The sequence below is a fragment of the Osmerus mordax genome, chromosome 7 (assembly GCF_038355195.1).
Source record: "Osmerus mordax isolate fOsmMor3 chromosome 7, fOsmMor3.pri, whole genome shotgun sequence".
In the NCBI taxonomy this organism is placed as follows: Eukaryota; Metazoa; Chordata; class Actinopteri; order Osmeriformes; family Osmeridae; genus Osmerus; species Osmerus mordax.
This window is the reverse complement of record NC_090056.1, coordinates 8941680-8969482: the sequence shown is the minus strand read 5'-3', so window position 1 is coordinate 8969482 and position 27803 is coordinate 8941680. Positions and strand designations below refer to the sequence as shown.

The window sequence follows — 27803 nt, the reverse complement described above, 5'->3', positions numbered from 1 at the left end:
AGGGAAGAAACCTGGTGCCCCCGGCCTCAGGGGGGGTGAAGCTCAACTACACCGTGCTGATTGGGGACACCCCCTGCTCCGTCACTGTGTCAGAGAGCCAGCTGCTCTGTGAGCCGCCAAATCTCACCGGACAGTACAAAATCATGGTTAGTATGGACCCGCTGAGTGTGTGTGTGTATGTGTGTATTTTTTGGTAGGGAGTGAGTGGGAGTGTGTGTGTCTGGTTATGGGTGTGGGTGTGGGAGTGCATGAAAGAGAGTAAGTGATTTATTTTCCATAGTGTTTGACCTGTGAACGCCATTATGTTTGCACTCGTCATTGTTCATTCAGCTGGAGGAAGCAGAACACAGGGAACACAGTATGACAGCCTTAGCTGTCAAAAGGTTTCACAGGAATCCAGTGCAATTATTTCTACTACTCTGCCCTATTGAGTGCATGCCCCAGAACACTTCAATTCTCTCGGAAGATCAGCGTGCAGGGGGGGGGGGGGTGGTTGGGGGTTGTAGGGTTGGCTGGTGTGTGTGTGTGTGAGAGTCTGGATGTGTTCATTTCTTCATCCAGTACAATGTCCTCTAATCCTCTGTGTGTGTGTCCCAGGTCCAGGTGGGCGGTCTCCATGTGTCTCCGGGCGCCGTCCACATCCTGTCTGACAGCCTGCTCACCCTCCCGGCCATCGTCAGCATCGCCGCTGGCGGCGGCCTGCTCCTCATCATCGTCATCCTCGTCCTCATCGCCTACAAACGCAAGTCACGAGAGAATGACCTCACTCTCAAGCGCCTGCAGATGCAGATGGACAACCTGGAGTCCAGGGTGGCACTGGAGTGCAAGGAAGGTGAGCATCCCTCGGACGTCAGGACAAATACAAACTTCAGTGCAATAAAACTGTTCCGAAAAAATTCCTCTTACAATAACATCATTCCTTACACTACTATTATCCTAACACCATACTAATACTTGTATTTACATATATATTTGTATTTATATATTAATAATTATTATGAATAATGATGAATGACCTCACCTCACTTTCTGTTGCCCTTATCTGTGACACCATCTGAAGCCATCTGTGACATTGCTTGCAAAAGGGGTTGGAAATTTAATTGGATTTGATCTAATTATGTACACTGTGCCCTTGGTACACTAAAAAGGTTTTGCTTCTGTAGCATGTGATATAGAGCCCAGCAGCTCCTCAGTGTGGGAAAGCGCAAAGTTCATAGACTGTGGTTCACATGTGCTTTGTTCAATGATATTAAAAGCATAGATGGGCATTTCTGCGGAGTGCCCAGGGAGGAATTCAGCTGTGTTGCATAATGTAATAGTAATTACGGCAAATGTGGGTCAGTGAGTCATGGTTTTGCCTGACACACACACGTTTGCCCTGCCCGCGACCCCTATCGTGGCACACCCTATTTCCAGAATGCCTTGTGCTCTCCCACTGACTCACGTCCTCTTTACTTCCACACACACATGCACACAACCCAAACACTCTGTGAGCTCCTCACACACAATGTCTAACACAGCGGAGGAAACTCAACTGTACGTTCAGGAGATCTGGAACGGCATGATCATTTTTATTTCATAGTAGCCTTTTTCCCGAATCACGGAGGGAGCGTGTGAGCGCGGGGTCTCTTACAGAGGCATGCAGGGGCCGTTCCCTCAGTGATGTGGTGTAGCGGCTGATTTCACCTGTCTGACTGTACATACAACACTCTCTGATGGCTCTTTTTATTTTTCTTGTTTTGAGGCACTAGGACACTACCTCACTCAGGTAGTTTCAGTAAGGCTGGTAATTGGGGTAGGGAATGCAGCGGGCTGGAGGACACGTGGTTTTTACCAGAACGAGAGAAAGCCACAGGGAGCCAGGCATGACTTGTTTGTTACATGATTGGATTCAACCTACCCATAGAATAATCCTGTGTGGAAAATGAACTTTCTTTTGTCTGCGTACAACCTGTCCTGATGTTGCATCAGTGGCCTTTTATGGACTTAAAATTGTGATTTTAATGAACAGAATGCCACTACTGACAGTCTGAAGAAGAGAGTCCAGTTTGGTCTGTCTACCAGGCTTGTCAAAGAGTTGCATCAGAATCATCCTTTTTTACAATTAACTGTTGCTGATCCCCTCCAGCTAGCCTTAATAGGCTCACATTGTGGTGTGTGTGTGTTTAGTTTTTCCTGTGTCTGTTTGAGTATAATGGAGTGAAAGGGTGAGAGAGAGGGAGATGGAGGCATATTACAGAGTGAGGCGTAGAGTGCCTATGGTCACAGACAGACAGACAGACAGACGTCCGGGTGGAGAGGGGTCTCATGTTTAAACCGTCAGCAGCTGAGGAGGCTTGGCCCCAGGGTGGATTTAGACGGGCACCTGGGTCCCCCACAGGAGTGTGTGTCTGAGCCCTGGGCTGGGGGCCAAGGGCTAGGAGATGGAGGCGATTAGATGGAGGGAGCTGGTGCAGGGCAAGGCTGTAGTGAGAGGAGGGGGAGGAGGAGTGTGGGGGGAGGGGGGTGTTTGCCCTCAGGGCAGAGAAGGGCCCAGGACACAGACAGGATGGGGCCAATTAGCACAGCTCACCTGCAGCCTCAACCCACACACACCTGCCAATTTATTGGCCAGAAGAGTGTTATCCCCCCTTTCTCCGCTCTCCTTCCTCGCTCCCTCGGTGCGGGAGACAGGTGTGGTGTTATCTGCCCTTCTCTTTGTTTCTTCTCGAGAAATACTCGATTTAGTGACTTATTTCTGACATCGAGAGATCCCAGGGATTTAACCGTCAGTTTTCGCATCGTGTGAGGAGATGTTGCGCGGGGTGCATTTGACTCACGGCCCTTTCCTGTCTCTCTCTCTCTCTCCCCCTCTCCCATCCACCGGCCTCCAGCCTTCGCAGAGCTGCAGACGGACATCAACGAGCTGACCAGCGATCTGGACCGCGCCGGCATCCCCCACCTGGACTACAGAACCTACGCCATGAGGGTGCTCTTCCCCGGCATCGAGGACCATCCTGTGCTGAGGGAGCTGGAGGTGAGCATGGAGAGGGTGGGAGAGGGAGGGAGGTGTGGAGGGAGGTGTGGAGGGGAGATAGAATGAGGAGGGAGGGATAGGGGCCGAGAGAGGGGGGGGGGAGGAGAGAGGGAGAGAGTGATATGGAGAGAGACGGCGAAAGAAAGGGAGAGAAAATGGTGTTGTTAATTGTGTCCACCCTTCTCCGGCACTGCCTCCAAATCTAGCTCAAAGCCCTGGGAGAGAGAGTGTATGAACCAGCCTGCCTCTTTGCCCTCTGGTCACACACACACACACACTCACACACATCATTCCAGGGTAAACAGGACCAAATACAGGGTCCCAGCCGGCAGCTATTTCATCCACCAGTAGCTCCAGTATGAGGAGTAATGAACTGGGTAATGCCCGATGCTCTGCCCGCCCTGGGAGCCCCTCTGCTTGGCAGAGCTGGAGTTGGCGCTCCATGTAGCTGGTTAATACCACAGCTGCTCCCAAGCCAGCCAGAGGGCAGCTCTACTGCGCAGTGCTGCATGATATAGAACAGGTGATAGGGCTGTGTAGGACCTAATAGTACAGCTTTATAAGAGATGTTTAATGGAGGGTCTAGTATGTCAGAGTTTCATAACAGTATTTAGGATCACCAAGCAGCAGTTGTCCCTGTAACTGTGCAGTAGAATGTCACCACTAAATCAAGGATTTCTTCAGTGACATTTATGAAATGTGTGTGTGTGTGTGTGTGTGCAGGTGTCTGGTAACGGCCAGCTGCACGTGGAGAAGGCTCTGAAGGTGTTCGGTCAGCTCATCAACAACAAGGTGTTCCTCCTGACCTTCATCCGCACGCTGGAGATGCAGCGCTCCTTCTCCATGCGCGACCGTGGCAACGTGGCGTCGCTCATCATGACGGCGCTGCAGGGGCGCCTGGAGTACGCCACCGACGTGCTCAAGCACCTGCTGTCCGACCTCATCGAGCGCAACCTGGAGAGCAAGAACCACCCCAAGCTGCTGCTGCGCAGGTGGGAGAACACACACGCACGCCAACCACACACACACACACACGCCATCCCTCAGTCTCACACTCCGTTTTGGTTCCTTCTGTCGACTGAATGAGGGCCCTTAAAAGATGCTAGGACCATAACAAAAAATTGGCAGAATATTTGAATATATGTTGTCGTCCCCCAGAACAAATACAAATATTGATGTAGAGACACTGTCCTTTCTCACCTCCACTATAACCCCGCCCCCCCCCCCCCTCAGTGTGAGAACAGGCCCTGTCACCATCTCAACCTCAGAGCTTCTGCTGCTTCTGAAACTTTAATCAGCAGCTCAGCTCTGCTCTCCTGTCTCTCTGCTCTCTGCTCCTGTCTCTTCTGTCTCTGCTCCTAACTCTCCTCTCTCTGCTCCTGTCTCTCCTCTCTCTGCTCCTGTCTCTCCTCTCTCTGTTCCTAACTCTCCTCTCTCTGCTCCTGTCTCTCCTCTCTCTGCTCCTGTCTCTCCTCTCTCTGCTCCTAACTCTCCTCTCTCTGCTCCTGTCTATCCTCTCTCTGCTCCTGTCTCTCCTCTCTCTGCTCCTGTCTCTCCTCTCTCTGCTCCTGTCTCTCCTCTCTCTGCTCCTAACTCTCCTCTCTCTGCTCCTGTCTCTCCTCTCTCTGCTCCTGTCTCTCCTCTCTCTGCTCCTGTCTCTCCTCTCTCTGCTCCTAACTCTCCTCTCTCTTCTCCTGTCTATCCTCTCTCTGCTTCTGTCTCTCCTCTCTCTGCTCCTGTCTCTCCTCTCTCTGCTCCTGTCTCTCCTCTCTCTGCTCCTGTCTATCCTCTCTCTGCTCCTGTCTATCCTTTCTCTGCTCCTGTCTCTCCTCTCTCTGCTCCTGTCTCTCCTCTCTCTGCTCCTGTCTCTCCTCTCTCTGCTCATGTCTATCCTCTCTCTGCTCCTGTCTCTCCTCTCTCTGCTCCTGTCTCTCCTCTCTCTGCTCCTGTCTCTCCTCTCTCTGCTCCTAACTCTCCTCTCTCTGCTCCTGTCTCTCCTCTCTCTGCTCCTGTCTCTCCTCTCTCTGCTCCTGTCTCTCCTCTCTCTGCTCCTAACTCTCCTCTCTCTGCTCCTGTCTATCCTCTCTCTGCTTCTGTCTCTCCTCTCTCTGCTCCTGTCTCTCCTCTCTCTGCTCCTGTCTCTCCTCTCTCTGCTCCTGTCTATCCTCTCTCTGCTCCTGTCTATCCTTTCTCTGCTCCTGTCTCTCCTCTCTCTGCTCCTGTCTCTCCTCTCTCTGCTCCTGTCTCTCCTCTCTTTGCTCCTGTCTCTCCTCTCTCTGCTCCTAACTCTCCTCTCTCTGCTCCTGCCTCTCCTCTCTCTGCTCCTGTCTCTCTGCTCTTGTCTCTCTCTCCTGTCTCTCCTCTCTCTTCTCCTCTCTCTCCTGTCTCTGCTCTCTCTCTCCTGTCTTTCTGCTCCTGTCTCTGCTCTCTCTCTCTCCTGTTTCTCTCTCCCGTCTCTCTCGTCTTGTTTCCGCTCCACATTGTTTCTGGGAAACTCAGTCCTGTGTTAAATCTTGAAATATCCCCAGCTCTCCCCTTCTCTACTGTCTCCGGTGGGTGAAGGTGGAGGTGGAGGATGGAGCTAAGCAGACAGGCTTCACCCAGGCTCATTACTGTAGCCCGGCAAGGACCATTTTGTCCTGTGCGTGTGTGTGTATGTGTGTGCGTGTGTGTCACAGTGTGAGACTGCAGTACTCTCAGACAAAGCCCCCATTCGGATGCAAATGCACAGCAGTGTTCTCTTCTGTAAAGGCCGTCATTATTAGTCAAAGTAAATAAAATCCGAGAGCGAGAGAGAAAAGAGAAAGAGTGTGAAAGACAGAGAGAGACAGAGAGAGAGTGCTGGAGAGGGAAGCGGTGGCAGAGGTAAATGGACCTGGATTAAGCTGTTGTTTCCTGACAGGCGTTCCAGCGTGGCCCTGCCATGTTCATTATCTGCTGCCATTAGGAACACAATGGTGTAATCCTGCTGTCTCCCTGCCCAGACGCCACACCTAAGTGTTCCATAGTTTTTAGATTACACTCCCTTTCTGAAAAGAATTTAAAGGATTATGGATTTGACACGGTGCTTCGTGGCTGCCCTCGGCTCGCGTTTTGGAGGAGGGCTTTGTGAGGAACATCTTTAGGATGAGTCATCACAACGTGAATCTGCTCTCGTTCTCTGATCGGGAAGTGGAGTGTTTCAGTGGCCCGTAATCATGGCTTCACGGGGCTACTGTGGTTTGTTTAGCTACCCAGGGTGGACTGTAATAGGCTTGGTTGCAGCAGTCCTTCTTTGTTGTGTTTCATTTTGTTTCTATTGTCCTCTGATAATAGCCCACCATTTAGCAACTCAGAAGAAGCGCACATATTGGCCAGGACATGATCTACATGTTAATAATAAAACAGGTACACACAGATGCTATCTTGCCTCCTCGCTCCGCATCCTGTTCCCCTGGTGTGTGTGTGTGTCCACGCACGTGTGTGAGAGAGAAGAAGAGAAAGACTGAGCGAGAGACAAGCCCCTTTTAAACTCTGATCCCTCAATATTGCCATAAGAAGACCCCTTATTATGTCGGCTTTGCTTGTTTACACGGATTCAACAAAGTCAACATAATGCTGCCCTGTGAGTGATCTGAGATAGCGTGATGTATTTCCCAAATCAGAAGCGTGACGTTAGCATCCAGTGAGCGCATCCCCCGTGCCAGCTTTCCCTTTTATACAGAACTGTGAGGCGGTACAAAGGCGCAACATTCCCGCCTTGAACAGGCTGTGTATAAGGGGCTATAGAGAGAGACACAGAGAGACAGAGACGAAGAGAGAGAGACTGAGAGCGAGGGTTAGAAAAGGACAGCTAGGTGTGGTATCCTGGGCTGTTAGAAAGCTGTAGTAGGGTAGTAGTGCTGTGTGGTAGCAGTCATGGTTCTGGTGCTGCGGATGAATTATTCATGCTGGTACAGGCTGAGTAGCTGGTTAACAAGTCCAGTGGACAGAAGCTGGCCCGGGTCATTCCACCTACTTCCTGCCTCATCCATATTACAGATGTGGTTTCAAGTGTACTGGGCATTATGACCACGTCCTAATGACTGGGCCTGGCAGGGCTCTCTCCACGCTGAAGCAAAGTACGTTTTCACCAAGACTGGGATGCCTGACCTTTGGAAGAAAACCATTTACAACAGGAAGAGCACAGATGAATGCTTATAAATAGCTGCATCTGTCCCAGTGTCTCAGCCCTGCAGTATTAATGGAGGCCCCGAGCTCGCATGAGTCTGGGCATCCAGAGCAGAGGACAGGGATGCCACTAACGCTGAGCTCTAAGTTGACACACAGAAGCACAGCATTGGGCCCATTTCAAGAGCAGGCTGCAGTATGGGGTGTGTATCTATTTTGGTCTTTCCATGGCTTCTCCCAGGTTCTGCGCCTGCTGTAGGAGAGACTTGCACAGGGTCTCTCCAGCTATTAACATCTGACATCAGTCTATCAGGAGCCATCTTCTAGGAGACAGGTGTCGTATGCAGCTGTGGATACCCGTGTGAAAGAAAGTTGCATGAGGATGGTGTGTGTGTGTTGTGTGTGTGTGTGAGAGACAGGGTGTGCCAGTGTGGTTGTTAAGTACCTAGGCGAGCGGGCGGTGGCGGAGGGCATGTGTGTGTGTGTGTGTGTGTGGGAGGGGGCTCTGACAGGCCAGCGTTGTAATCTGATGTGGCTGCTCCTGTACCAGAGTCTTAATTATTGAGCCCTTCTCCAGGAGAGAGCCCCAGTGAGATGATGGAGTGTCATGCTCGCACCAGAGGGGGGAGGACGATGGAGGGATGACTTGGGGGGAGTGGGGAGGGCTAGAGAGAGTAGAGGTGGTGGCTGGGACATGGTGAAAAGGTAGAGCTGGAGGGGTGGTGGATTGCAGGACTTAGACAGAAGCTGTCGTTGTGATCAGTCTCTCCTTCCTTAGTGCATGTCCTGTGTTCTAGGCATACCATAGAGTACAGAGATCCTACACACCATTATGCAGATAGGTCCTATACACAAACCAGCCTTGTTCAGGAAGGTACTGTATTACACAGTACACTGAGAGAAAAGAGCACACAAGAGCACTAGTTCCTTAGATGCAGATGCTCTTCTATCAGCCAGCCAGGCTCCAGAGTCCTTGAGGTCACGGCTGAAGTGTCCACTTCTGTTTGTCTGAGCTTCCTTTTTAGACAAGTCGGATCCTCACCCACTACTTCAAGTCTGTAAAAGCTGGCCACCTCTCTGACCTGAAATTGGTCCAGTCTCAATCCCAAACATGAGATTGCATTCGCGGGCTAAAAGCTTTTTGAAAGCCGTTAGTCTTTTGACAGTCTGTCCTTGTCTCTGCTATTCCATCTTCTCCTTGCCAGAGCTGTTGTTTGGCTGTGTAGTGTTCTGTACCATTAGGCTGACTTGTCCTTGCTCTCTGTATCTCTCCCTCTCTGTATATCTATCCCTCTCTTCCTCAATGTCTCTCTTTTGTCGTGCTTTTATTCCTGATGACACTTCCATCCTCTTTGTCCCTCTGCCCATCGTCCCTCCTCCTCTCGTTCTCTCTGACCCCTCTCCCCTGTCTCACTGTCCCTTTTCTCTTCTTTCTGTCTGTCTACGATGTTAGACCCCCCCGTTGAAGCAGTGACACCTTAGCAAGTCTACTGCTTTCATGAGACCATTGCTGGACAGGTTGTGTCCATCTCTCTTTCGCTCTCTCTTCCTTCCATTGTCTTCCACGCCCTTCGTCTCGCATACTCGTAATGGAACAACTGATTTCTTGTTCTGCAGTGCCTCTAGACTTTCTCTCTGTCCTTCCTTCTCTCTCTCTCTCTCTCTCTCTCTCTCTGTCTCTCTCTCTCTCTCTCTCTCTCTCTCTCTCTCTCTCTGTCTTATTGCTTCAGTTTGGGGGTTTCCTAATGGTATTCCCATGCTTCCCAGCACAGCAGTGTTATCAGACAAAATGGTGTATGTACGTGTGTGCATGTGTAGTTTTTCGCCCTCTATTCGAAGACGGTCTGTTGCCCACTAAGCTGTCCCCTCGTCGCCTGTTTACCAGCACCAGGAGAAGGCAGAGGAACAGCAAGCCTCTCGTGACGCTCTACGGGACAATGAAACCCTGATGTTCATTAATGAGTCTCAATTAAAAAGAGGAGATGGAGAAAAGAGGGAGGAGTGGTGTAACAGAGCAGTGTCTCCCTAAGCCATTCAGAGATATTAAGCAGACTCAACACAGCCCTCGCACAAAAGGCTCCATTTGATTTCCTATTGTGGGACTTGCTGAGCTTATTAAAATGCCTAATAGCTTTCATTAACTTCTTACATACTCTGCTCCCTGTCTGGGTGGGGGAGAAGGGAAGGTGGGGGAGGCGTCTGTGTGGAAAGGAGGGGGCGATTACTTGAGAAAACGTGGGTATTGTCCTAAAAACACTCTTTTTACGGGTTTATTCAGCTTGAAAACACAGCCACGGGCGTCTTTGGAGACACCTCATTATTCCTTCAGATGAAGTCTTCAAATAAAGCAGGAGAGATGGCCATGCTACATGGAGTGTGGGAGCTGTTGTTGTAATGTGGGACTGTGTGTGGATGGGTAAGTGTGTGTGTGTGGTCGGGGGAAGGGGGCACATACACACACACACACTTTCCTCATTTGATGTCCATGGATGTCCGTCCATCCATCCAGTAGACAGCATAGTGACCGGCACACACAGACATAACACACACACACACACTCATACACAGATGTGGACAGAACTGTTAATAATTCAGAAACAGCCTCCAGGCCTGACAGACAACGGCACCTCCACACATCAAACAAAGGACCATGGTGGAAATAACTTTTGTGTGTGTGTGTGTGTAGTTCAGTGTGTGCATAGCTGCACTCACTGTGCCTCAGTAAGTTTTACCTCGGTTCTGTCAGCAGGATCAGTGCTGGACACGTGTGTGTGTGTGTGTGTGTGTGTGTGTGTGTGTGCATGAGTCATCTCATATTCCTTCAAACACAGGATAGATAAATAGCGCAATTATCTCAGTAATCATGATCATCTCACTGACTGTCCATTCAGACAGTCAATGGATGTAATCATCCCTGGTCTATTCGCTGGCTGGCTGTCCTGATACGAGGAGAGCTACAGCCTGGCTGGGCTGGTCTGTCTCCTTATTGCCTGCCAGTTCTGATGCCACCCCCCCCCCACCCCCACCCCACCCCCCTCCCACACACACACCAATATCACCACCACAGGCCTCAGCCATAATCACAGTGCTTTTCCCTTTCCTACCCCTAAGAGGGACATTTTCTGTCTGAACATTGTGTGTGTGAATAGGTGAGCGTGTGCGTGCGTGCGTGTGTGTGTGTGTGTCCAGGTAAACATGCCACTTGAGCCCCATGAGCCCCACAGGCAGAGCATGTGTGGGTTAGAGCTGTGCTAATGATGATGTTAGCAGGAAGAAACACTGCTAAGATATAAGGAGGGAGAATGTGAGCGAGGGCAGGTTATTTCGAAGAAAAAGAAAAAGAGGAGAGGGTGTCATAATTTGCTTTCCCAGCACGCCAACTCTGACAGAGAGTGAGAAAGAAACAGAGAGAGAGACAGAGAGAGAGAGAGACACAGACAGAGAGATAGAGGGAGGCCTGTACAGTTAGGTGTTGGTATTCAGGACCGAGCTCACATTGTAACCCTTTCATCTATCTTTCATGCTCGTTAACCACTCCTATCTGGGTGCTTTTCTCCTTCATCTCTCTCAGGCTCTCCCCATTTTTTTTTTCCCTTAATAACTCTCGTTTTATCCCTCGTCTATACCTGAGGCTATCAGGGGAAACAGGGCTCGAGCTGTTTGTCTTGGCACGGAAAGAGGGATGAACAAGGGGAGTGGGTGAAAGAGAGAAAGCTTCTTCTCATTCCTCCTCTCTCGGTTGGAAAGTGTCTGGAGGTCACTGCACACTCTTGTATTTTCATGCCCAATCAACCCCAACAGTGGGTGGGTGTGTGTGTGTGTGGACCTGTGTCTTTCTGTGTGTGTGTGTGCTCACTCAGACGTTACCTGTCCGTGACAGAGCAGCTGAGTATTGGCACAGCAGTAGCTCTTCTTTCTTCACACACCGTGTTCTAGACCTCGCACAGCCTCACAGGCCCAGTGCTCCCACAGCGCTCCCACAGCGCTCCCACAGCCTCCCACAGCGCTCCCACAGCCTCCCACAGCCTCCCACAGCCTCCCACAGCCTCCCACAGCCTCCCACAGCGCTCCCACAGCCTCCCACAGCCTCCCACAGCGCTCCCACAGCACTCCCACAGCGCTCCCACAGCGCTCCAACAGCGCTCCCACAGCCTCCCACAGCGCTCCCACAGTGCTCCCACAGCGCTCCCACAGCGCTCCCACAGCGCTCCCACAGCCTCCCACAGCCTCCCACAGCGCTCCCACAGCGCTCCCACAGCCTCCCACAGCGCTCCCACAGCGCTCCCACAGCCTCCCACAGCGCTCCCACAGCGCTCCCACAGCGCTCCCACAGCGCTCCCACAGCGCTCCCACAGCCTCCCACAGCGCTCCCACAGCGCTCCCACAGTCTCCCACAGCACAGGAAGAACACTCCCACAGTCTGTGGTAATACAGCTGTTGAAGGTACCACTCAAACCACAGTCTTTGTCTCTCTTTGCCTTCAGGACGGAGTCTGTGGCAGAGAAGATGCTGACCAACTGGTTTGCCTTCCTTCTTCACAAGTTCCTTAAGGTGAGTGGTTCCTGTGTGTGTGTCTGTTGTCCGGGCCTGGGTGTGAGGGTTTTCAGAGGCCATGTGGCCGTTTCATGTGCCCAGCCTGCCCACCAATCCCCACCCCCCGACCCCCCCACCCCACACACCCCGCCCCCCACTTCCTGCCTCTCAGACAGACGGGAGCAGTCACAGCAGAGCCAAACAAATGGCAGTCTTGGAACCTGTCATGTTCCTCAGATAAATAATGCAAGATAATGCTGCCTGATATGTGTGGGGCTTATCTCAGTAGGAGCTCCAGCATTAGTCATTTCATGGTGAGTAATGTGAAGCTCATTGGAATTCTTTCCAGTGGGAAGGCTTTGTTTCTGACGTTTTTCTTGTCGAGTTTTGGTGTTATGGGTTATGCTTTTGCATCTTCTCATGTTCTATTTGTGTGTGTGTGCTCTTTACAGGAGTGTGCAGGAGAGCCTCTGTTCATGCTGTACTGTGCCATCAAGCAGCAGATGGAGAAGGGTCCTATAGACGCCATTACTGGAGAGGCCCGCTACTCCCTCAGCGAGGACAAGCTCATTCGCCAGCAGATAGAATACAAGACCCTGGTCAGTCACACACACACACACCGTCACACACACACACACTCTCTCACACACTATTACATATAAACAATCACACAAACACTCACAGCAACTCAACTTTTTCCATGTCAATTTTAATCCCAAATCCCTTAATAGTGACACTTTAGCAGTGTGAGTGGGCTTTAGTTCTGTCACTACTGGGTAGATAATGATCTTGTTGGTGACAGTGTTGCTCCAACAGCAGAGCAGGAAGGCACACACACACTCACACACACACTCACACACACACTCACACACACACTCACACACACACTCACACACACACTCACACACACACAGCAGCAGCAGCACTCCAGTGCAACATGACAAAGCTCTGATTGCTCTGACAGGGACTGGGGCTCATCACAGGCTAATACCCCGCCAGAGCTGGAAATTGGTGTCCCACCAAAGGTGTGAAATTAGATTTTGGGACGGCGGCGAGCACGGAAATGGTCTCTTAGAGCTCCCGCCACGTTCCGAGCAGACTGTAATGAGAGGGGCCTCCAGCGGAACCTGCGTCCGGAGCATGACACAAACCCTCTCTCCCCTTCCACTCTCTCTCTCTCTCTCTCTCTCTCTCTCTCTCTCTCTCTCTCTCTCTCTCTCACCCCTTCAAATCCCTCGCCGCTCTCTCTCTCTCTCTCTCCCGCTCTGATCCCATTCTGGCATTCTTGTCATTCTCTTCCTCTCTGGCTTGCTCCCTTCCCCTCCTCCCCCCTCTCCCGTTCCTCTGTCCTTCCTCCTGTCCTCTCCTCCCGCTGACGCTCTCTCCCTCCGTCCTCTCCCGCAGATCCTGAACTGTGTGAACCCGGAGAATGAGAACAGCCCAGAGATCCCTGTGAAGGTGCTGAACTGCGACACCATCACCCAGGTGAAGGAGAAGATCCTGGATGCTGTTTATAAGAACATGCCCTACTCCCAGAGACCTCGAGCTGTCGACATGGACCTCGGTAGGTCGCCCTCTGTCTCTCTCACACGCACACACACACATTTAAACGTATCACTACATTAACAAACGTCAGTCAGGATGTGTGTTGAGGTGAGACGTGTACTTGCAGGAGCCCCACTGAGTGTCTGCCTGGCAGCCTGTCACGCTGATTGGCAGTGTGTAGGAGGGGGACAGATAGTCTCCATACAGTGTGTGTGTGCTTGGTTGTGTGTGTGTGTGTGTTTCTGGCCGGCCTGGCTGACCCAGGTAAGAGCTGACAGACGGACTCCACAGGCCCGTGCCAGGCCCACTCCCACACAGTCTGCCGCTCTCCACACCTCCCTCTCATCCTTCTCATCCCCCTTTCCTCTCTTCCGCTCCCACTTCACACGGATGGAGGGAAAGAAAAAGCCCCCCTGCGTCCAGTGCAAATCACCCTCCCACCACACCGGGTGGGGGGGGGGGGGGGCTGTCTCTCCCTCCATCTCACCATCGCCTAGGTAACGGTGTGCCGGAGGAGGGGGATGAGGGTTGGGGCGAGGGTCTCTGGATGGAGGGAGGGAGAGATGGAAGGGTAGGATGGAGGGAGAGGAGGGAGGGAGATATGGAGGGGTAGGATGGAGGGAGAGGAGAGAGGGAGAGATGGAGAGAGAGGAGGGAGGGAGAGGAGGGAGGGAGGGAGAGGAGGGAGGGAGAGATGGAGGGAGAGGAGGGAGGGAGAGATGGAGGGAGGGAGAGGAGGGAGGGAGAGATGGAGGGAGAGGAGGGAGGGAGAGGAGGCAGCGTCTGGCAGTGGCACAAAGTAATAAAGGCCAGTCAACGGAGGAGAAAATCAATGATCACTGGCAGCATGAGTGCCATGGAGCCCATCCATTTCCACATCTACGCCCTGATTATCATTTCATTACCGGACGACAAGACGTCAACACACCCTCTACTCCCCCCATCTCTCCCTCCAGACCCTTTTATCCTTTCCACTGAATCTCTTTTTTTTGTTGTTGGGAAAGGATATGATCTATCCTCCCCTCGCTCCCCCCCCCCCGCCCCCCCCGCCTCCCTCAGGGCTTGGCGTGTCAGCTGTGTGTGCACGGCAATGCACAAGTGCCAATTAAGGCGTGCAGGCTGACTGCCTATCTGTCCTGAGATTGCTGCTGTGTTTAATCATGTTTATTCAAGAAGCCCTTCAGTGCCAGACCAAGGACCAGTGTAGTGTGTGCTCCAAACAAACACGCCTGTTGATGCTAAGTTCACGGCAACATCCTGAGAGGTCTTTAGTAAAGCTCGTTTGGAGATGTTGGTCACTGCCAGGCAGCTGGAATGTTGCTGGTGTGTCAGTACTGTACTGCCTTACAGTACTGTACAGATCAGGCACTTTGAACAACCTCTTCTGTTGTGTTGATTTCCTGAAAGAGGTGGGACTGGTCAACTCTCTTCAGCCACCCTGTTGCAGCTAGCCCATCAAGCAAACACGAGTTTGGAGAATCTATGATTACAAATGAATTGTGAATAACTTTGTCCTTTACGGACTTGCTAGTGTGTTTGTGATAAAGATCAGAATGTGTGTGTGATGAAGTCGTGTATCTGACCGTGTGTGTGTGTGTGTTCTCAGAGTGGCGTCAGGGCCGCATGGCCCGGGTGGTGCTGCAGGATGAAGACATCACCACCAAGATCGAGAACGACTGGAAGAGACTCAACACTCTCATGCACTACCAGGTACTACCCACCACACACTCCACTGTCATGTCCAGGAGGAGGTTGGTCAGGCTCCTTATTTACTGCAGTCAGACCTGCATGTCAGAGCTATTTCTATTGGCTGAGTTGTCCTAAAGAGGCCTATTAGCATGGCCGGGCTGGGACTCTCCCCATTCTGTCTGTCAGAGCAGAGGCCAATTAGAGCACAGGTGGCTGGAGAATGGAAAGCTCTGCTCTTTACACTCCCCTCTCTCTCTTTCTCTCTCTCTCTCTCTCTGCCTCTCTCTCTCTGCCTCTGTCCAACAGCACAGGTCCTCCCCCCGCTCTCTCTCTTTCCCGGCTGGTGGAGGAGAGGAAGGAAGGGGTCAGAGTGTTAAGGAGATGTAGGTGTGTTAGAGAGAGAGAGAGAGAGAGAGAGAGAGAGAGAGAGAGAGAGAGAGAGAGAGAGAGAGAGAGAGAGAGAGAGTGGGCAGCCTTTGCCAGAACACATGAATCTTTTAGTAGAGCAGGGGTCAGCAAGCTCCCATTACTCAGCTAGGGACACCATCTGCCCAGAGCAGCCAGTCTGCAGCCATGGGGCCCTGCAGCCATGGGGCCCTGCAGACATGGGGCCCTGCAGACATGGGTGTGGGAGGCAGGAAGGGGCCAGGATGGAGCAAGTTGTGGGGGTAGGTGGGGCCAAAGTAGAGGACTGGTACCTGGGGCTCTCTAAGACCTTGTGCCCACAGAGCAGAGGCGAAAGGCAGAATCATTAAGCAGGTGTTAAGGTGAGGTGGGGATGGGACAGACAGTGCATCATACTGAAGTGTCCTTCATGGACTCAGCCTCCCCTGCTGATTCCATCCCCTCTGGGTCTCCGTCCGAGCTCGCGCCCCTCCCTCCATTCCTCCCTGTCTCCCCTCTTCCTCCATCCTTCCTGTCTCTCTCCCTCTCTCTATGTCCTTAGCACTTCTCCCCTCCAGTCTCAGCAGAGCTCCAGTTGTGGCTAAAGAGTGTGCTAACAGGCCCGTGTGTTGTGGCTCTGTGGCTCTGTCATGAGCCGCCAGAGAGGCATTCCGCGCGCGGGGTAGATCCCGCTACTGGGCAGCAACCTGAGGACGCAGGCGTCAGAGCGGCTCCACACCGCATCACCTCCGGAGGGGGCGGAGCCTTTGCAGGCGGGGGAGGAACGGGTGGAGAGAACACACAGAGAGAGAGAGAGAGAGAGAGAGAGAGAGAGAGAGAGAGAGAGAGAGAGAGAGAGAGAGAGAGAGAGAGAGAGAGAGAGAGAGAGAGAGAGAGAGAGAGAGAGAGAGAGAGAGAGAGAGAGAGAGAGGGAGGGAGAGTGGAAGATACTTTATGAAGGGTGAAATATTGGTGGGACTACACATGTTACCTGAGTATCACGATGACTGATGAGCTATCTGGGGCTTGGTGTGAATGTGGGCTTGCTTGCATGTGGTGTGTGCGTGTGCGTGCGTGGTGCGCGTGCGTGCGTGTCTGTGGCAGCTGCGGTGGCACATCTGGCTGCCCGGCTGGCACAGAGAGAGGGCACAGCTCATTAAGGAGAAGAGAGAGGAGGAAGAGAGAGAGAGAGAGAGAGTGTGTGTGTGTGTGTGTGTGTGTGTGTGTGTGTGTGTGTGTGTGTGTGTGTGTGTGTGTGTGTGTGTGTGTGTGTGTGTGTGTGTGTGTGTGTGTGTGTGTGTGTGTGTGTGTGTGTGTGTGTGTGTGTGTGTGTGTGAAATATGCAGAGTTAGGCTGAGCCTCACCCCCGTGACTCTCACATGTAAGACAGAGAGAGAGAGGAAGGGGAAGGGAGAGACCAGACAGAGACACATTAAAATGCATGGGGCTCCTGCAAACCAAACTAAGCTGTACGGCTGGTTATTGAGTCCTCGTGGGGAATGTTAGTTTACATACCCCTGAAATGGAAATGCACATCTTCTTCACCCTTTCTCTGCCCATTTTAAAACCATTAATGCATGCTTTTAAAGTGGGAGTGTAGGAGTTTTTTTAGTACTTTGGGAGAGTCAGTGTGAAGACTGAATAAGCCTGATCTCTCTCTCTCTCTCTCACACCCACCCACACACACATACACACAAACACTGTCTGTCACATTAATACACACACTTTTTTCTCTCCCTCACACACTTTCACGCTATGCTATCTCACACTCTCTCACTCACACATGCGCCCGCTGAAACACACACACACACACAGTCGGACAGAGGAGGGTAGATAAAAGATTTATGAGATAGGAGAGTGCCTGGCTGATTGCTGATTTTGATCTCGCTTTGTTGATTAGTCTGCCTCCTTGTCAAAGGGAGCTTTTCATCAGACCAACGTACTCTCCTCTTCCTCTTTTCCATTAGTCTCTCTCCCCCCCTCTCTCTTTCTCTCTCTCTCTCTCTTTCTCTATCTATCTCTGTCATTCTCGGAGGTGACAGTGTTAACCTTCTGGCTGTTTAACATTGTAACATTGGGCTGGAGGAGGATGGTGTAGGGATGGCAGCTCCGTTGCAGTTAGCTTTGGGAGAACATTCTTACACCCTACACCTTGAAGTATCCAAACTGACTGACCTACAGCTGATCTACAGCTATGTGTTGTGGGTAAGAATATAGTATTCCCTGAATACCCAGTCTGGCACTGTGACTGTGGAGGAGGAGGCATTGTCCTGAAGAGTGGTCTGAAGTTTGCCGGAAAACTTCTCCTCCTACCCCCCCCTCTCTGTTTAGTGACCTTGTGTGTCCTCCCCCCCTCCCCTCCAACCCCTGCTGTGTGGTGGAGGGGGGGGGGGGGGGGGGCACCACGATGACCTCACCAGCAGGCTGAGCCAAGCTCCTGTTACCCTCCTCCCAGACTATGGAAGCTGCACTCGGACATCTGGGTCTATTTTGAACAGCCCCAGACACAACAGATATCTCCACTGTGCCAGGTAGCTATCTGTGGATCAATGGGAGACTCAGCCACAGGCAGCTCCCTGCTGCGCCACACAGCAAACCAATCACACCCCCAGAATCTGACTTGCCCATTATCACCCTGAGACACGGGAGATCTTTATCAACCCAGTGGACGACCAGAGCCCGAGGAGGAGAGACAGTTAGCCTGGCTGGCTGGTGGAAGCCTTCAGCCCAGAGGGCTATGGGGCCTTAATGACTGTGTCTGGTGTTACAGCTGATTGAGCCATCTCTGCAATACCAGAGAATGTGCTCTGATCACAGACAGACACAGACTTTTAGAGTGCCAGAAGTATTCTAAGGAAGCTTTCCTGACTGAGCACTCCATGGAGGGTACGTTTGGAAAATGAGAAGCTTTCCCCTCGACCGGGCTGACCGCCGTCACCTCACCTGCAGAAGAGACGCCCGGCCCTTCTCCAGCCCCTTCTCCAGCCCCTTCTCCAGCCCCTTCTCCAGCCCCTTCTCCAGCCCCTTCTCCAGCCCCCTCCCCTCCAAGACGTGTCCCTCTGGCCCTGACAGTCTCCCACTCTCTGTAGCATTGATCACATATACTGGAATACCTGGCCTGTTGCTGTAGCCTGTAAAGGAAAGTCTGGTGTCCGGCCTGTGATAAGCATCCAGAGCTGGAGGGGTCTGGGGGGGGGGAACAACAGAGGGACCTGGCGGGGGGGGGGTCGGGTGTGGGGGGGGGGGGTCAGAGATAGAGGGATGTGGGGGTCCGCGGCTCGTCGCTGTCTGATGGAAGGCTTATCACAGGGAGAGCCAGCCTCCCTTATCACACCTGGCCACTATCAGGCAGGAGCTGCATTATCCCTGAAGGGCGAAGCCAGACACCTTCAATCATCTTCACTATCACACACACACATCTCAGGCGCTGTACTGAAGCTGCTGCACACACACTCACACACACACTCCTCTCTCTCTCTCTCTCTCTCTCTCTCTCTCTCTCTCTCTCTCTCTCTCTCTCTCTCTCTGTACAGACCTAGCTTAGAAATTGATAGAGAGAAAGATAGAGGAGGAAAGAGTGAGAGAAAGAGAGAAAAAATCGAGTTCAATGCTTGTCAGAGAGAGTCTGTCATATTTGGCTCTCCAGAGCCTTCCCAGGTGTAATGCTGTCAGTTCTGGCGAGTCAGAGCAGTCTGTGATGGAGAAGTTTTGGATTGAAGGAGAAAGAAAGAGAGAGAGAGACAGAGTTCGAGGTTGGCGATGAGAGGGGTCTTCAAACTCCCAGAGTACCCTGGGGTCGGCGGGCAGAGCGTTTTTCATTTCACTCTAAGAGGTCATCCGGGTAGCGAGGCACCGTTTCTGAGGAGGATATTGTTCCTGCCCCCCCTGCTCTCCCTCCGCCCCCCCCCCCCTCCCCATTAAGAGTCTCTCCAGCGTGGCTATTATAGGAGGCGAAGGCTCCGCCAGCAGCCCCCACCCTCGACCCCCGCTAATGGGCCTGCGGAGATTAGTGAGGGGGAGGAGGAGGAGGAGGAGGAGGAAGGGAGTGAGGAAGGGTGAGACGCCCACTAGTCTCTCTGTGCCGATCCAAGTGCTGGTCATTAGGAGCTGGAGTGAGCAGATGAGGGAAGGAGGAGGATGAGGGTCCTGACCCAGCAGGCTGCAGGGGAGGCAGCTTAGTCCATGAAAGGAAGAAGTCTTCTTCTTTAAATAGAACCTCTGGAGTTTCTCTTTCATCTCGCCGCTCTCCCTTTCCCTGTCCCTCCCCTTACTCTTCCTCTCCCTCCCTTGGTCTCCCCCTCCCTCTCCCCTCTACGGCTCCTATTCTTACCGTACCTCTTTAACCTTTGTTTGTAAACATCCCCTCTCTCGGTCTGCCTCTCTCTCTCTCTGTCTTGTTTTTGCTCTGCTGTGTTTTGAGGAGCCAGTGCTGGCAGGTGTGCAGCAGGGTGGCAGTAGAGTGGCAGACGTGGCGGTGGGAGGCCTAGAGCCTCGTCCCCGTCCCTCTGCCCCCCCTCCCCCCCCTTGCAGGCTGGCAGTAGTGGCCATGGCAACGAGACGCATCATGGTGGCTTCAGAGTCGGCCGTCAGCTGCTCACGTGGAGCAGGATGGAGAGAATGCGACAGTGTTCAGGGAGGGAGGGGGAAGGAGGGGGGGGAGGGGCGCGAGGGGAGAGATACAGGATCCATATTGCCATATTTCAACCAACAAAGGCAAAGCCTTACTGTGTTTTAGGATTGCTTCTGACTACATTTCCCATGTGCCATCTGGCATCTATGATGGCCAGGGGAAGGTGTACTGCAGGGCCATGTGTGTTGTCAGATGGTGTGTTTACATGTTTGTTGTTTGTTTCCCAGGTGTCTGACCGCTGTGTGGTGGCTCTGGTGCCCAAACAGACCTCGTCCTACAACATCCCGCCCTCCGCCAGCATATCACGCACGTCCATCAGCAGATATGGTGAGTCCTGGACACACACACACATACACACACACACATACACACACATACCCCCCTCTCCCAGAGCCAGAGAACACACATCACTTTACAGTGTAATGAGTGCAGTAGTTAAGGGGTTCAGTGAAGATAGTATGAGCACAGAGGTAGTTGTAGCAGACCAGATGCCACCCAGTTATATCAATAGAACAGGAATGTTTTCAGAGGGCACTTTCCTCTGCAGTGTGAACACAGCCAGACATCTCTCCCTGAAGCTATGGCCGTCTGGAGCCTCCTCTCTGTAGAGACCTGGTTTAAAGTTTCTCTCACTCTCTCTGTGTCTCTCTCTCTCCTTCTGCCTGTCTCTGTCTCTCACTCTGTCTCTCTCTCTCTCCCTCTGTCTCTCTCTACCTTCTCTCTCAATGTCTTTAGCTCAGGGGGATCTACTTGGCTGGCAGAGGGATGGAGAGAGGGATAGAGGGAGGGAATGATGGAAAGAGGGACACGGAAGGGATAAAAGGAAGTGAGCATAGGGCCTGTGGGAGGGATGAAGAGAGATGTTTGTTTTTCTAACTGCAGCCCTTACTAATTAGGATGCTAGACGGAAGCTGGGGCAAGGATGCAGTGGGACACACACACACACCCGCACACACACACACACACACACTCACCCACAAACACTCTCACACACACACACACACACACAAACACCCCCACACACACCCACACACACCCACACACACCCACACACATTAGCTCCCTGCTCTGTTGACAGTCCTAGGGTGTGCCACAGGGCGCCCCATCTGGCCCCCTAGCCAACACACAGAACAGCCAACGGCTCCATGTGATGGCAGATGACTCGCTCTGCCAATGGTTCTTCTCACACATGGAAAACTGAGGATGGCCAATTGTCAAGGCTAGGCTTGGATCGTCTCAGCTCTGCCTTGCTGTGGCCCGACCAACAGAGCTGGAGATATGCTACTCTTTGTCCCACAGACATGACCAACAGAACCAGAGATCCTCTCTTCATCCTAGAGATATGACCAATAGAGTTCTCACATTTAGTCTGAACATAACCAGAATTGTTTAACCCAAACCTGACTGGTTTATGTACTGTACATGAATGTGCAGTGAGCCTTCTCATCGAATTTATGCTACTATTAAATCTGGTGACATTTACAGTGTTGGAGAGCACTCCTCATAAACACAGCAACATGAATAGTGTAGAGAGAGCGGAGGATATTGACATAATGAACACACTGCAATAAGGCATCATTACACCGCAATGGATCATGGGAGAGGGTTCAGCTATATGTCCTACCCTATCCGAAAGAAACCCATTATTATGCCGGAGCTCTCTTTCTGCTCACCAAACCCAGCAGTGCACACATAATCATGTCCTTAGAACGTTTACATTGTCCCAAGTTTGAGTTTTCACAGTTACAAAGGGCACTTCAATCTCTTTTATTACAAGAGGCTTGATGAATATTTATCAGAACTTGTGAAATAGCAACGAGGTGGCAAAAGGGGGTGCCTCTTGCTGTTATTATTCGTTTTCTTTTTCCTCCTCTGTTCTTCTTCTTGGAGGCGGGCAGGTTGTGTGGTGCATAGAAAGCAGACGCTCCGCTGGCACAACAGTCCCCCATCAATCACAGGCTGGCACTGCTGGCGCAGCTGTGCCCAGACGCCCGCTGATTGATTCATATCAATTTAACGTTCAGCACTTAGCATCTCGACTCAATTTAGCCTGCCAGCACCCCCCAGCCCAAAATAACCCAGAACACACTCCCCTACGTCTGGGTCTATTATGGGGGCTAGGGACTGGGGGCTGAAGGGGAGGGGGGTGATATCTCCCCCACCAGGGGCGATGAGGGGGGGTGGATACGGAACTAGCCTCTTGTTTAAAGACGTGGCAAGAGACCTTGGTTCACCCCCCTGTTGCCCCCCCCTCCTGTTGCCCCCCCCTGTTGCCCCCCCCCCCGTTGCCCTCCCCCCCTGTTGCCGCCCCTCCTGTGCCCCCCCCCCCCCCCCCCATTTGCCCCCCGCCCAGTCTCAGGTCTCCAGAAGCCCCTGCAGAATCACCGGTCTTTTGAACATGACACTTAGCGGCGTGAGGCTGGGTCATTCTCTGCTACTTTGTGGTCCCCTGTGGCCTTTGAAGACAGGACAGACAGTTCATGACTGATCCTGCCTCTGCCACCAGGAGAGAGAGGAAGAGAGAGAGAGCTGTAATTAGTATAGCTGAGCAAGAGTGCCGTTCCTAAGTGTCAGTGGAACAAGGGAGAAACAATACGGGGGGAGTGTCGGAGCGGGATGAGGGGAAGGGTGGAGGGGTGGAGGGGGGAGCTATGTGTGGAAAAAGATAGCTGGAGTGCTTAACTTATTAGAGATCTTTTGATGCATTGATTAGGACTGTGACAGAGACACTTCTGAGCTCTGTGTCGGCACAATGCATGCACAAGGAAAGAGCCAATTAGGAGTGCTTTTAAGAGGGGGCAGCCAGTGACACCTCCACACTCAGAGTGAGGGATGATATGAGGGGAAGAGACGGATAAAGACAGAAAGATGTGTGTGTGGGGGGGGCGGCGCTGGCTGCCCCCGTCGGACTTGAAATAATAGCGAGAGGCAGGGCTCCTTTCATCCATCTTGTGAGAGAAGGAGCCGCGGCGCTGTGCCACCTCCAGGATGGAGCTGCCTGGTCTGCCCGCAGCCCCTCCGTCGCCACCCCTCCCTAGGCTGATCCTGCTCTGCTGGCCCCTTGCTGCTGGAGGAACGCGAGCAGCACGGCCGCAGCTTTGGAGGAAGCTACAAAGGAGAGAGGGATATTAGAGAGCGGGACCCTGTTGTGTGTGTCTCTGGAAAGCGCGCGCGCGTGTGTGTGTGGGCTGTCTAACATCTCTCTCTCTCACACATTCTTTCCTGTATCTCTCTCTCCTCCTCCAGACTCATCTTTCCGGTACACGGGAAGTCCTGACAGCCTGCGTTCGCGCGCCCCCATGATCACCCCCGACCTGGAGAGCGGGGTCAAGGTATGGCACCTGGTCAAGAACCACGAGCACGGCGACCAGAAGGAGGGAGACCGCGGCAGCAAGATGGTGTCTGAGATCTACCTGACCAGGCTGCTCGCCACCAAGGTAGCTGACGCGCTCTCAACACTGTCGCATGTCGCACGCTTATAGAAAGCACGCGTCCGCCAAGAGGGGCCTTCTGACCCCTTCTGTGTGCCGGTCCTTCCCAGGGTACCCTGCAGAAGTTTGTGGACGACCTGTTTGAGACGCTGTTCAGCACCGTCCACAGGGGGAGCGCCCTCCCCCTCGCCATCAAGTACATGTTCGACTTCCTGGACGAGCAGGCGGACAAACACGGCATCCACGACACGGACGTGCGACACACGTGGAAGAGCAACTGGTGAGCAGGCCGGGACACAGTCCCTCTGTGGAGCAGCAGCAGGATGGACTCTCTCAGGAGGGCTGTTACACATTTACATGTGTGCATTTAGCAGACGCTTTTATCCAAAGCGACTTCCAAAAGAGAGCTTTACAAAAGTGCATAGGTCACTGATCATAACAACGAGATACAGCCCCAATACATTGCGGGTAGCCAAAACATGAAGCATACATTGTGAAAACTAAATAAGTCCCAAAGGGAAGAACCATAAGAGCATGTAGTTACAGTTAAACAATTAAACAACATGAACCTCAACAAGTGCAAGGGTGTACCTGTGGGAAAAAGCAAGCAACAAAAATATATTACACCGCAAGTACAAAAAAAAAGTCAGTTACAACTAACCAACAAGAGCAACAAGTCTCTCAATAAGAGTCATTGTGATCCTGGAGGAAACATCAGGTCCAGCCAATCATTCCTAAGTACCGTTGTACTCCCAGAACAAGTGCGTCTTGAGCCTTTTCACGAAACATGAAGCATAGCAAGTTCAATAGATGGTGATCTGTTAATAATGACCATCTCTCCTCTCTCAAGTTCCAATTTTCTATTTGATTTGCCGTTTGTAAGTCCGATGCAGGTGCTTTGGAACTCCCAGTCCTGCATCTCTCAACTGTTTCCTAGTGGTCTAACCCAAGTCCTGTATGGTTCTAAATGTTCCCGCCAGCCTTCCTCTGAGGTTCTGGGTGAACGTGATCAAGAACCCCCAGTTTGTGTTCGACATCCACAAGAGCAGCATCACGGACGCCTGCCTGTCCGTGGTGGCCCAGACCTTCATGGACTCCTGCTCCACCTCGGAGCACCGCCTTGGGAAGGACTCGCCCTCCAACAAGCTGCTCTACGCCAAGGACATCCCCAACTACAAGAGCTGGGTGGAGAGGTGAGATGCAGGGCTAACACTGACTCTTCCACCATGGCGCAGTAGGTAGTAGATAGCAGGATCTAGGATCCGATACAAATGTAAAAGTGCTGCGTGAGCGGCACCGGTGAGAGAGTGTGTGTGTGACCCCTGTCTGTGTGTGCAGGTACTACGCTGACATTAACCGCCTGCCGGCCATCAGCGACCAGGATATGAACGCCTACCTGGCGGAGCAGGCTCGCCTCCACTCCTCTGAGTTCAACATGCTCAGCGCCCTCAACGAGATCTACTCCTACGTTAGCAAATACAGCGAGGAGGTGGGTTGGGCAAACGCACACACACACACGTGCGCACACTCACATGCACACGCACACACACACTCACTGTGCACGCATGTGTGTTAAAAGCTTGTAATAGCTTCCAGCATTTACACAAAGACAATCACGGGCTCTTGAACATAAATGCATCAGGGAGATGTGAAAGTACCAGAGCTTTGCTCAGGTCAGCTCTGATTCATGTATAGCCCCCCCTCTCCCCCCCCCCCCCCCACCTCAGAGAGCCGTGTAGTCCAGTGAGACAGGGAACAAACAGAGCCATGTCTGATAAGGGGAGGAAAGACAGAAGCAGTGCGACTACTAGAAACGCGACAGCTGCTTCCCCCGAGCCGTGTCAGAGAACGCTCTCCCCTCTCTCGTCTTCTCTCTTTCCCTCTCTTTTCTCCTTCCCTCTCTTCTTCATTCCCTCTCTTCTCCCTTCCTCGCCGCCATGAGAAGCATCACACGTCATATGGCTTCCTTAGATCACCAGGGGAGCTGGAGAGGGAGAGAAACGGGAGAGGGAGAGAAACAGAGAAACAGAAAAAGAGGAAGAGAGAGAGGGAAGGAGCGAGAGAAAGAGGTCCGTAATGGAGACATTCTTTGTGTAATGTCAGCTCCTCCTCTGGGAGCCATTAGTCTGACCTTTATATTAGACCTTATCCAGAGGAACAGGAGCAAGTCTCTCTCTCCCTCGCTCTCTATCTACCTCGCTCTGCCTCCCTCTCTCCACCTCTGTCTCTCTCGCTCTCTGTCTCTCTCCCTACCTTTCTGTCTCTCTCCCTCTCTTTCTCCCCCCTCTCCCTCTCTGTCTCTCTCCCTACCTTTCTGTCTCGCTCCCTTTCTTTCTCTCTGTCCCTCCCTTTCTCACTCTCCCTCGCTGTCTCTCTCCCTCTCTCAGCCTCCTTCTGTACTTCCCGGGTGAGCCTTGGTTCCTTGTGTATCTCCTCGGCCTCCTCACACCCTTCCTCCTTCCTTTGACTTTTGTTTCTTTTGTCTCACCCTGTCCTCCCAACCCCTTCTCCTTCTCTCTTCATTCTCGCTGTCTCGCACATGCACACACACATGCCCACGCCTCCTTCCCGTCTCCCGTCTCTGTGCGTCGTTACAGTGCTTAAGTCCTCATCTCCTGCCCGGCTCCCGCTCAGCCCTCCACAAGGGCCCGTGTGGCCGGCTAACGTCCAGGCACGCCGCTCAGATGGCAGGGAGAGCTGCACCTGCATGCAGTGCTTCACATTAATAATAGATTGCTATTGGGCCCCGCCAAGGAGGGGGAGAGAGAGCCCGCGTCAGCCACTGCCAGCGAGCTCTCTAAGAGCACTTAACCAGACGAGAGGGAGCTGGCGGGGCGGCAGGCAGGCCTGGCGGGGCAGGCTGTCCTCCTCTGCCTCCACGCTCCACAAAAGAGCCCCTCTCCTTCACATGCCGCTGTCGGCGCAGGGCCCACAATGGTGGTAAAACACTGGAAAAGATGCTCGAAAAGAGGGAGGTGCACCTCTCCTTCCCTTGTGCCCCGCCTTGGTCCTCGTGCGAGGCTTTCGTCGAAATGGAAGCCGCCGTGAGCGGCGACAGCCTGTTTGGAGGAGCCCCTGCTGTGGCGACAGGCCCAGTCGCTCAGCATGTCTGTCCAGAGAAGCAGAGACTTCACAGGAGATCCATGCCCTGGATCAATACGGGGATTAAGAGCTTCATATTGATCTTATTAGTGTTATTTTCTCTGTGTGATGCACACATGAAAAGTGCCCCGTTGCAGGGTGTGTGTGTGTGTGTGCGTGTGTGTGTGTGCGTGTCTGGTGTTGTAGCCTGACTGTTCGGCACATCCATCCTGACAGGTCAGACAGGCTGCTGGAGCACAGAGGAGGCCCTGTCTGCCTTCCCTTTGAACACAACTTGACAAATGCCACATTTATAGTGAGGGGAAAACGCCTGATGAAAGGACAAAGGTTACTGCACGAGTTTGATTCGCGGATTCGGTGTCACTGACTTTGACAAAGATGGTTACATTCCACGTTTTAAAATTCCGGTTGTAGAACCAAAAAGCACGCTGCCTCCAGGAGAAGTTACCTCCAGCAGCCTGCCTGTTTGTGTATGTTGACTTATCATTTAGCTTTGTACACCGGGGTGTTCCCTTAACTCAGAGCCAACGTTGGCTAGCAACCAGACATGGTTGGATGAGTGAGTGTTTTCTGCAGTAGAAATGGATCTACTGCAGCGTTGCATGAGTGAGTGTTAGTATAGCACACTAAGCATGGACTGTGCTCTCCTCTCTCCCCAGATCACAGCTGCCCTGGAGCTGGACGAGCAGGCCAAGAAGCAGAGGCTGGCCTACAAGGTAGAGCAGCTCATCTCCGCCATGTCCCTGGAGAGCTGAGAGACACCCCCACACCCCTGGGGGCCACGCCTCCTGAGGCCACACCCATCTGACTCAACCCAGCCAACAGCCCGCCCACCTCCCGTCTGTGGGAGGGGCCACCGCCACACGGGACTGTTTTTCTCCAACACTTCAGTTTCCTCCTTTCTTCTTCTTCTGCCTTCCTGGTGTGCTGCCATCAGCTGAGTGAAAGACTTCACTGGAGGACCAGTGACTGTTTACTGGGTTCTGGAGACCCACTGGTGAACTCACCTGGGGCCCCACTGCATCTCATTTAGAAAACGTTTTTGGTTTGTTATATGGAGTTGAGTGTATGAGTTTGTGTGTGTGTGTGTGTGTGTGTACAGGACCTAAAGAGACTATGTGATATGCTGTGAGGCAAATCTTCTCTTCTCTGCTGGAGACTCACATCACACAGAGAGTGAAACAAACACTTCCTCACAAATGTCTGATTGCAGAAATATCGTTGGTGCGTTTGCTTCCAAATTTTATTTTTGTACCGTGTGTGCACATTCGAATCGTTATCAGTTCCTGTTGATATCCGGTGTCATACTGCTGTCCTGTCAGAA

The 27803-nt window shown here is 52.5% G+C and overlaps 1 protein-coding gene across 1 annotated transcript in view; it reads left to right on the top strand.

The window, feature by feature from the left end:
* plxna2 (plexin A2) overlaps positions 1-27234 on the top strand; it is a 107309-nt gene extending 80075 nt beyond the window's left edge. The window contains 14 exon segments of the mRNA XM_067239007.1: positions 3-146; positions 598-832; positions 2874-3016; positions 3740-4008; positions 11650-11716; positions 12151-12297; positions 13103-13262; positions 14850-14953; positions 20174-20273; positions 23193-23383; positions 23488-23657; positions 24358-24570; positions 24716-24866; positions 27139-27234. Coding sequence (XP_067095108.1) covers positions 3-146; positions 598-832; positions 2874-3016; positions 3740-4008; positions 11650-11716; positions 12151-12297; positions 13103-13262; positions 14850-14953; positions 20174-20273; positions 23193-23383; positions 23488-23657; positions 24358-24570; positions 24716-24866; positions 27139-27234 — 2190 coding nt within the window.
* Positions 27235-27803: the final 569 nt, after the last annotated feature.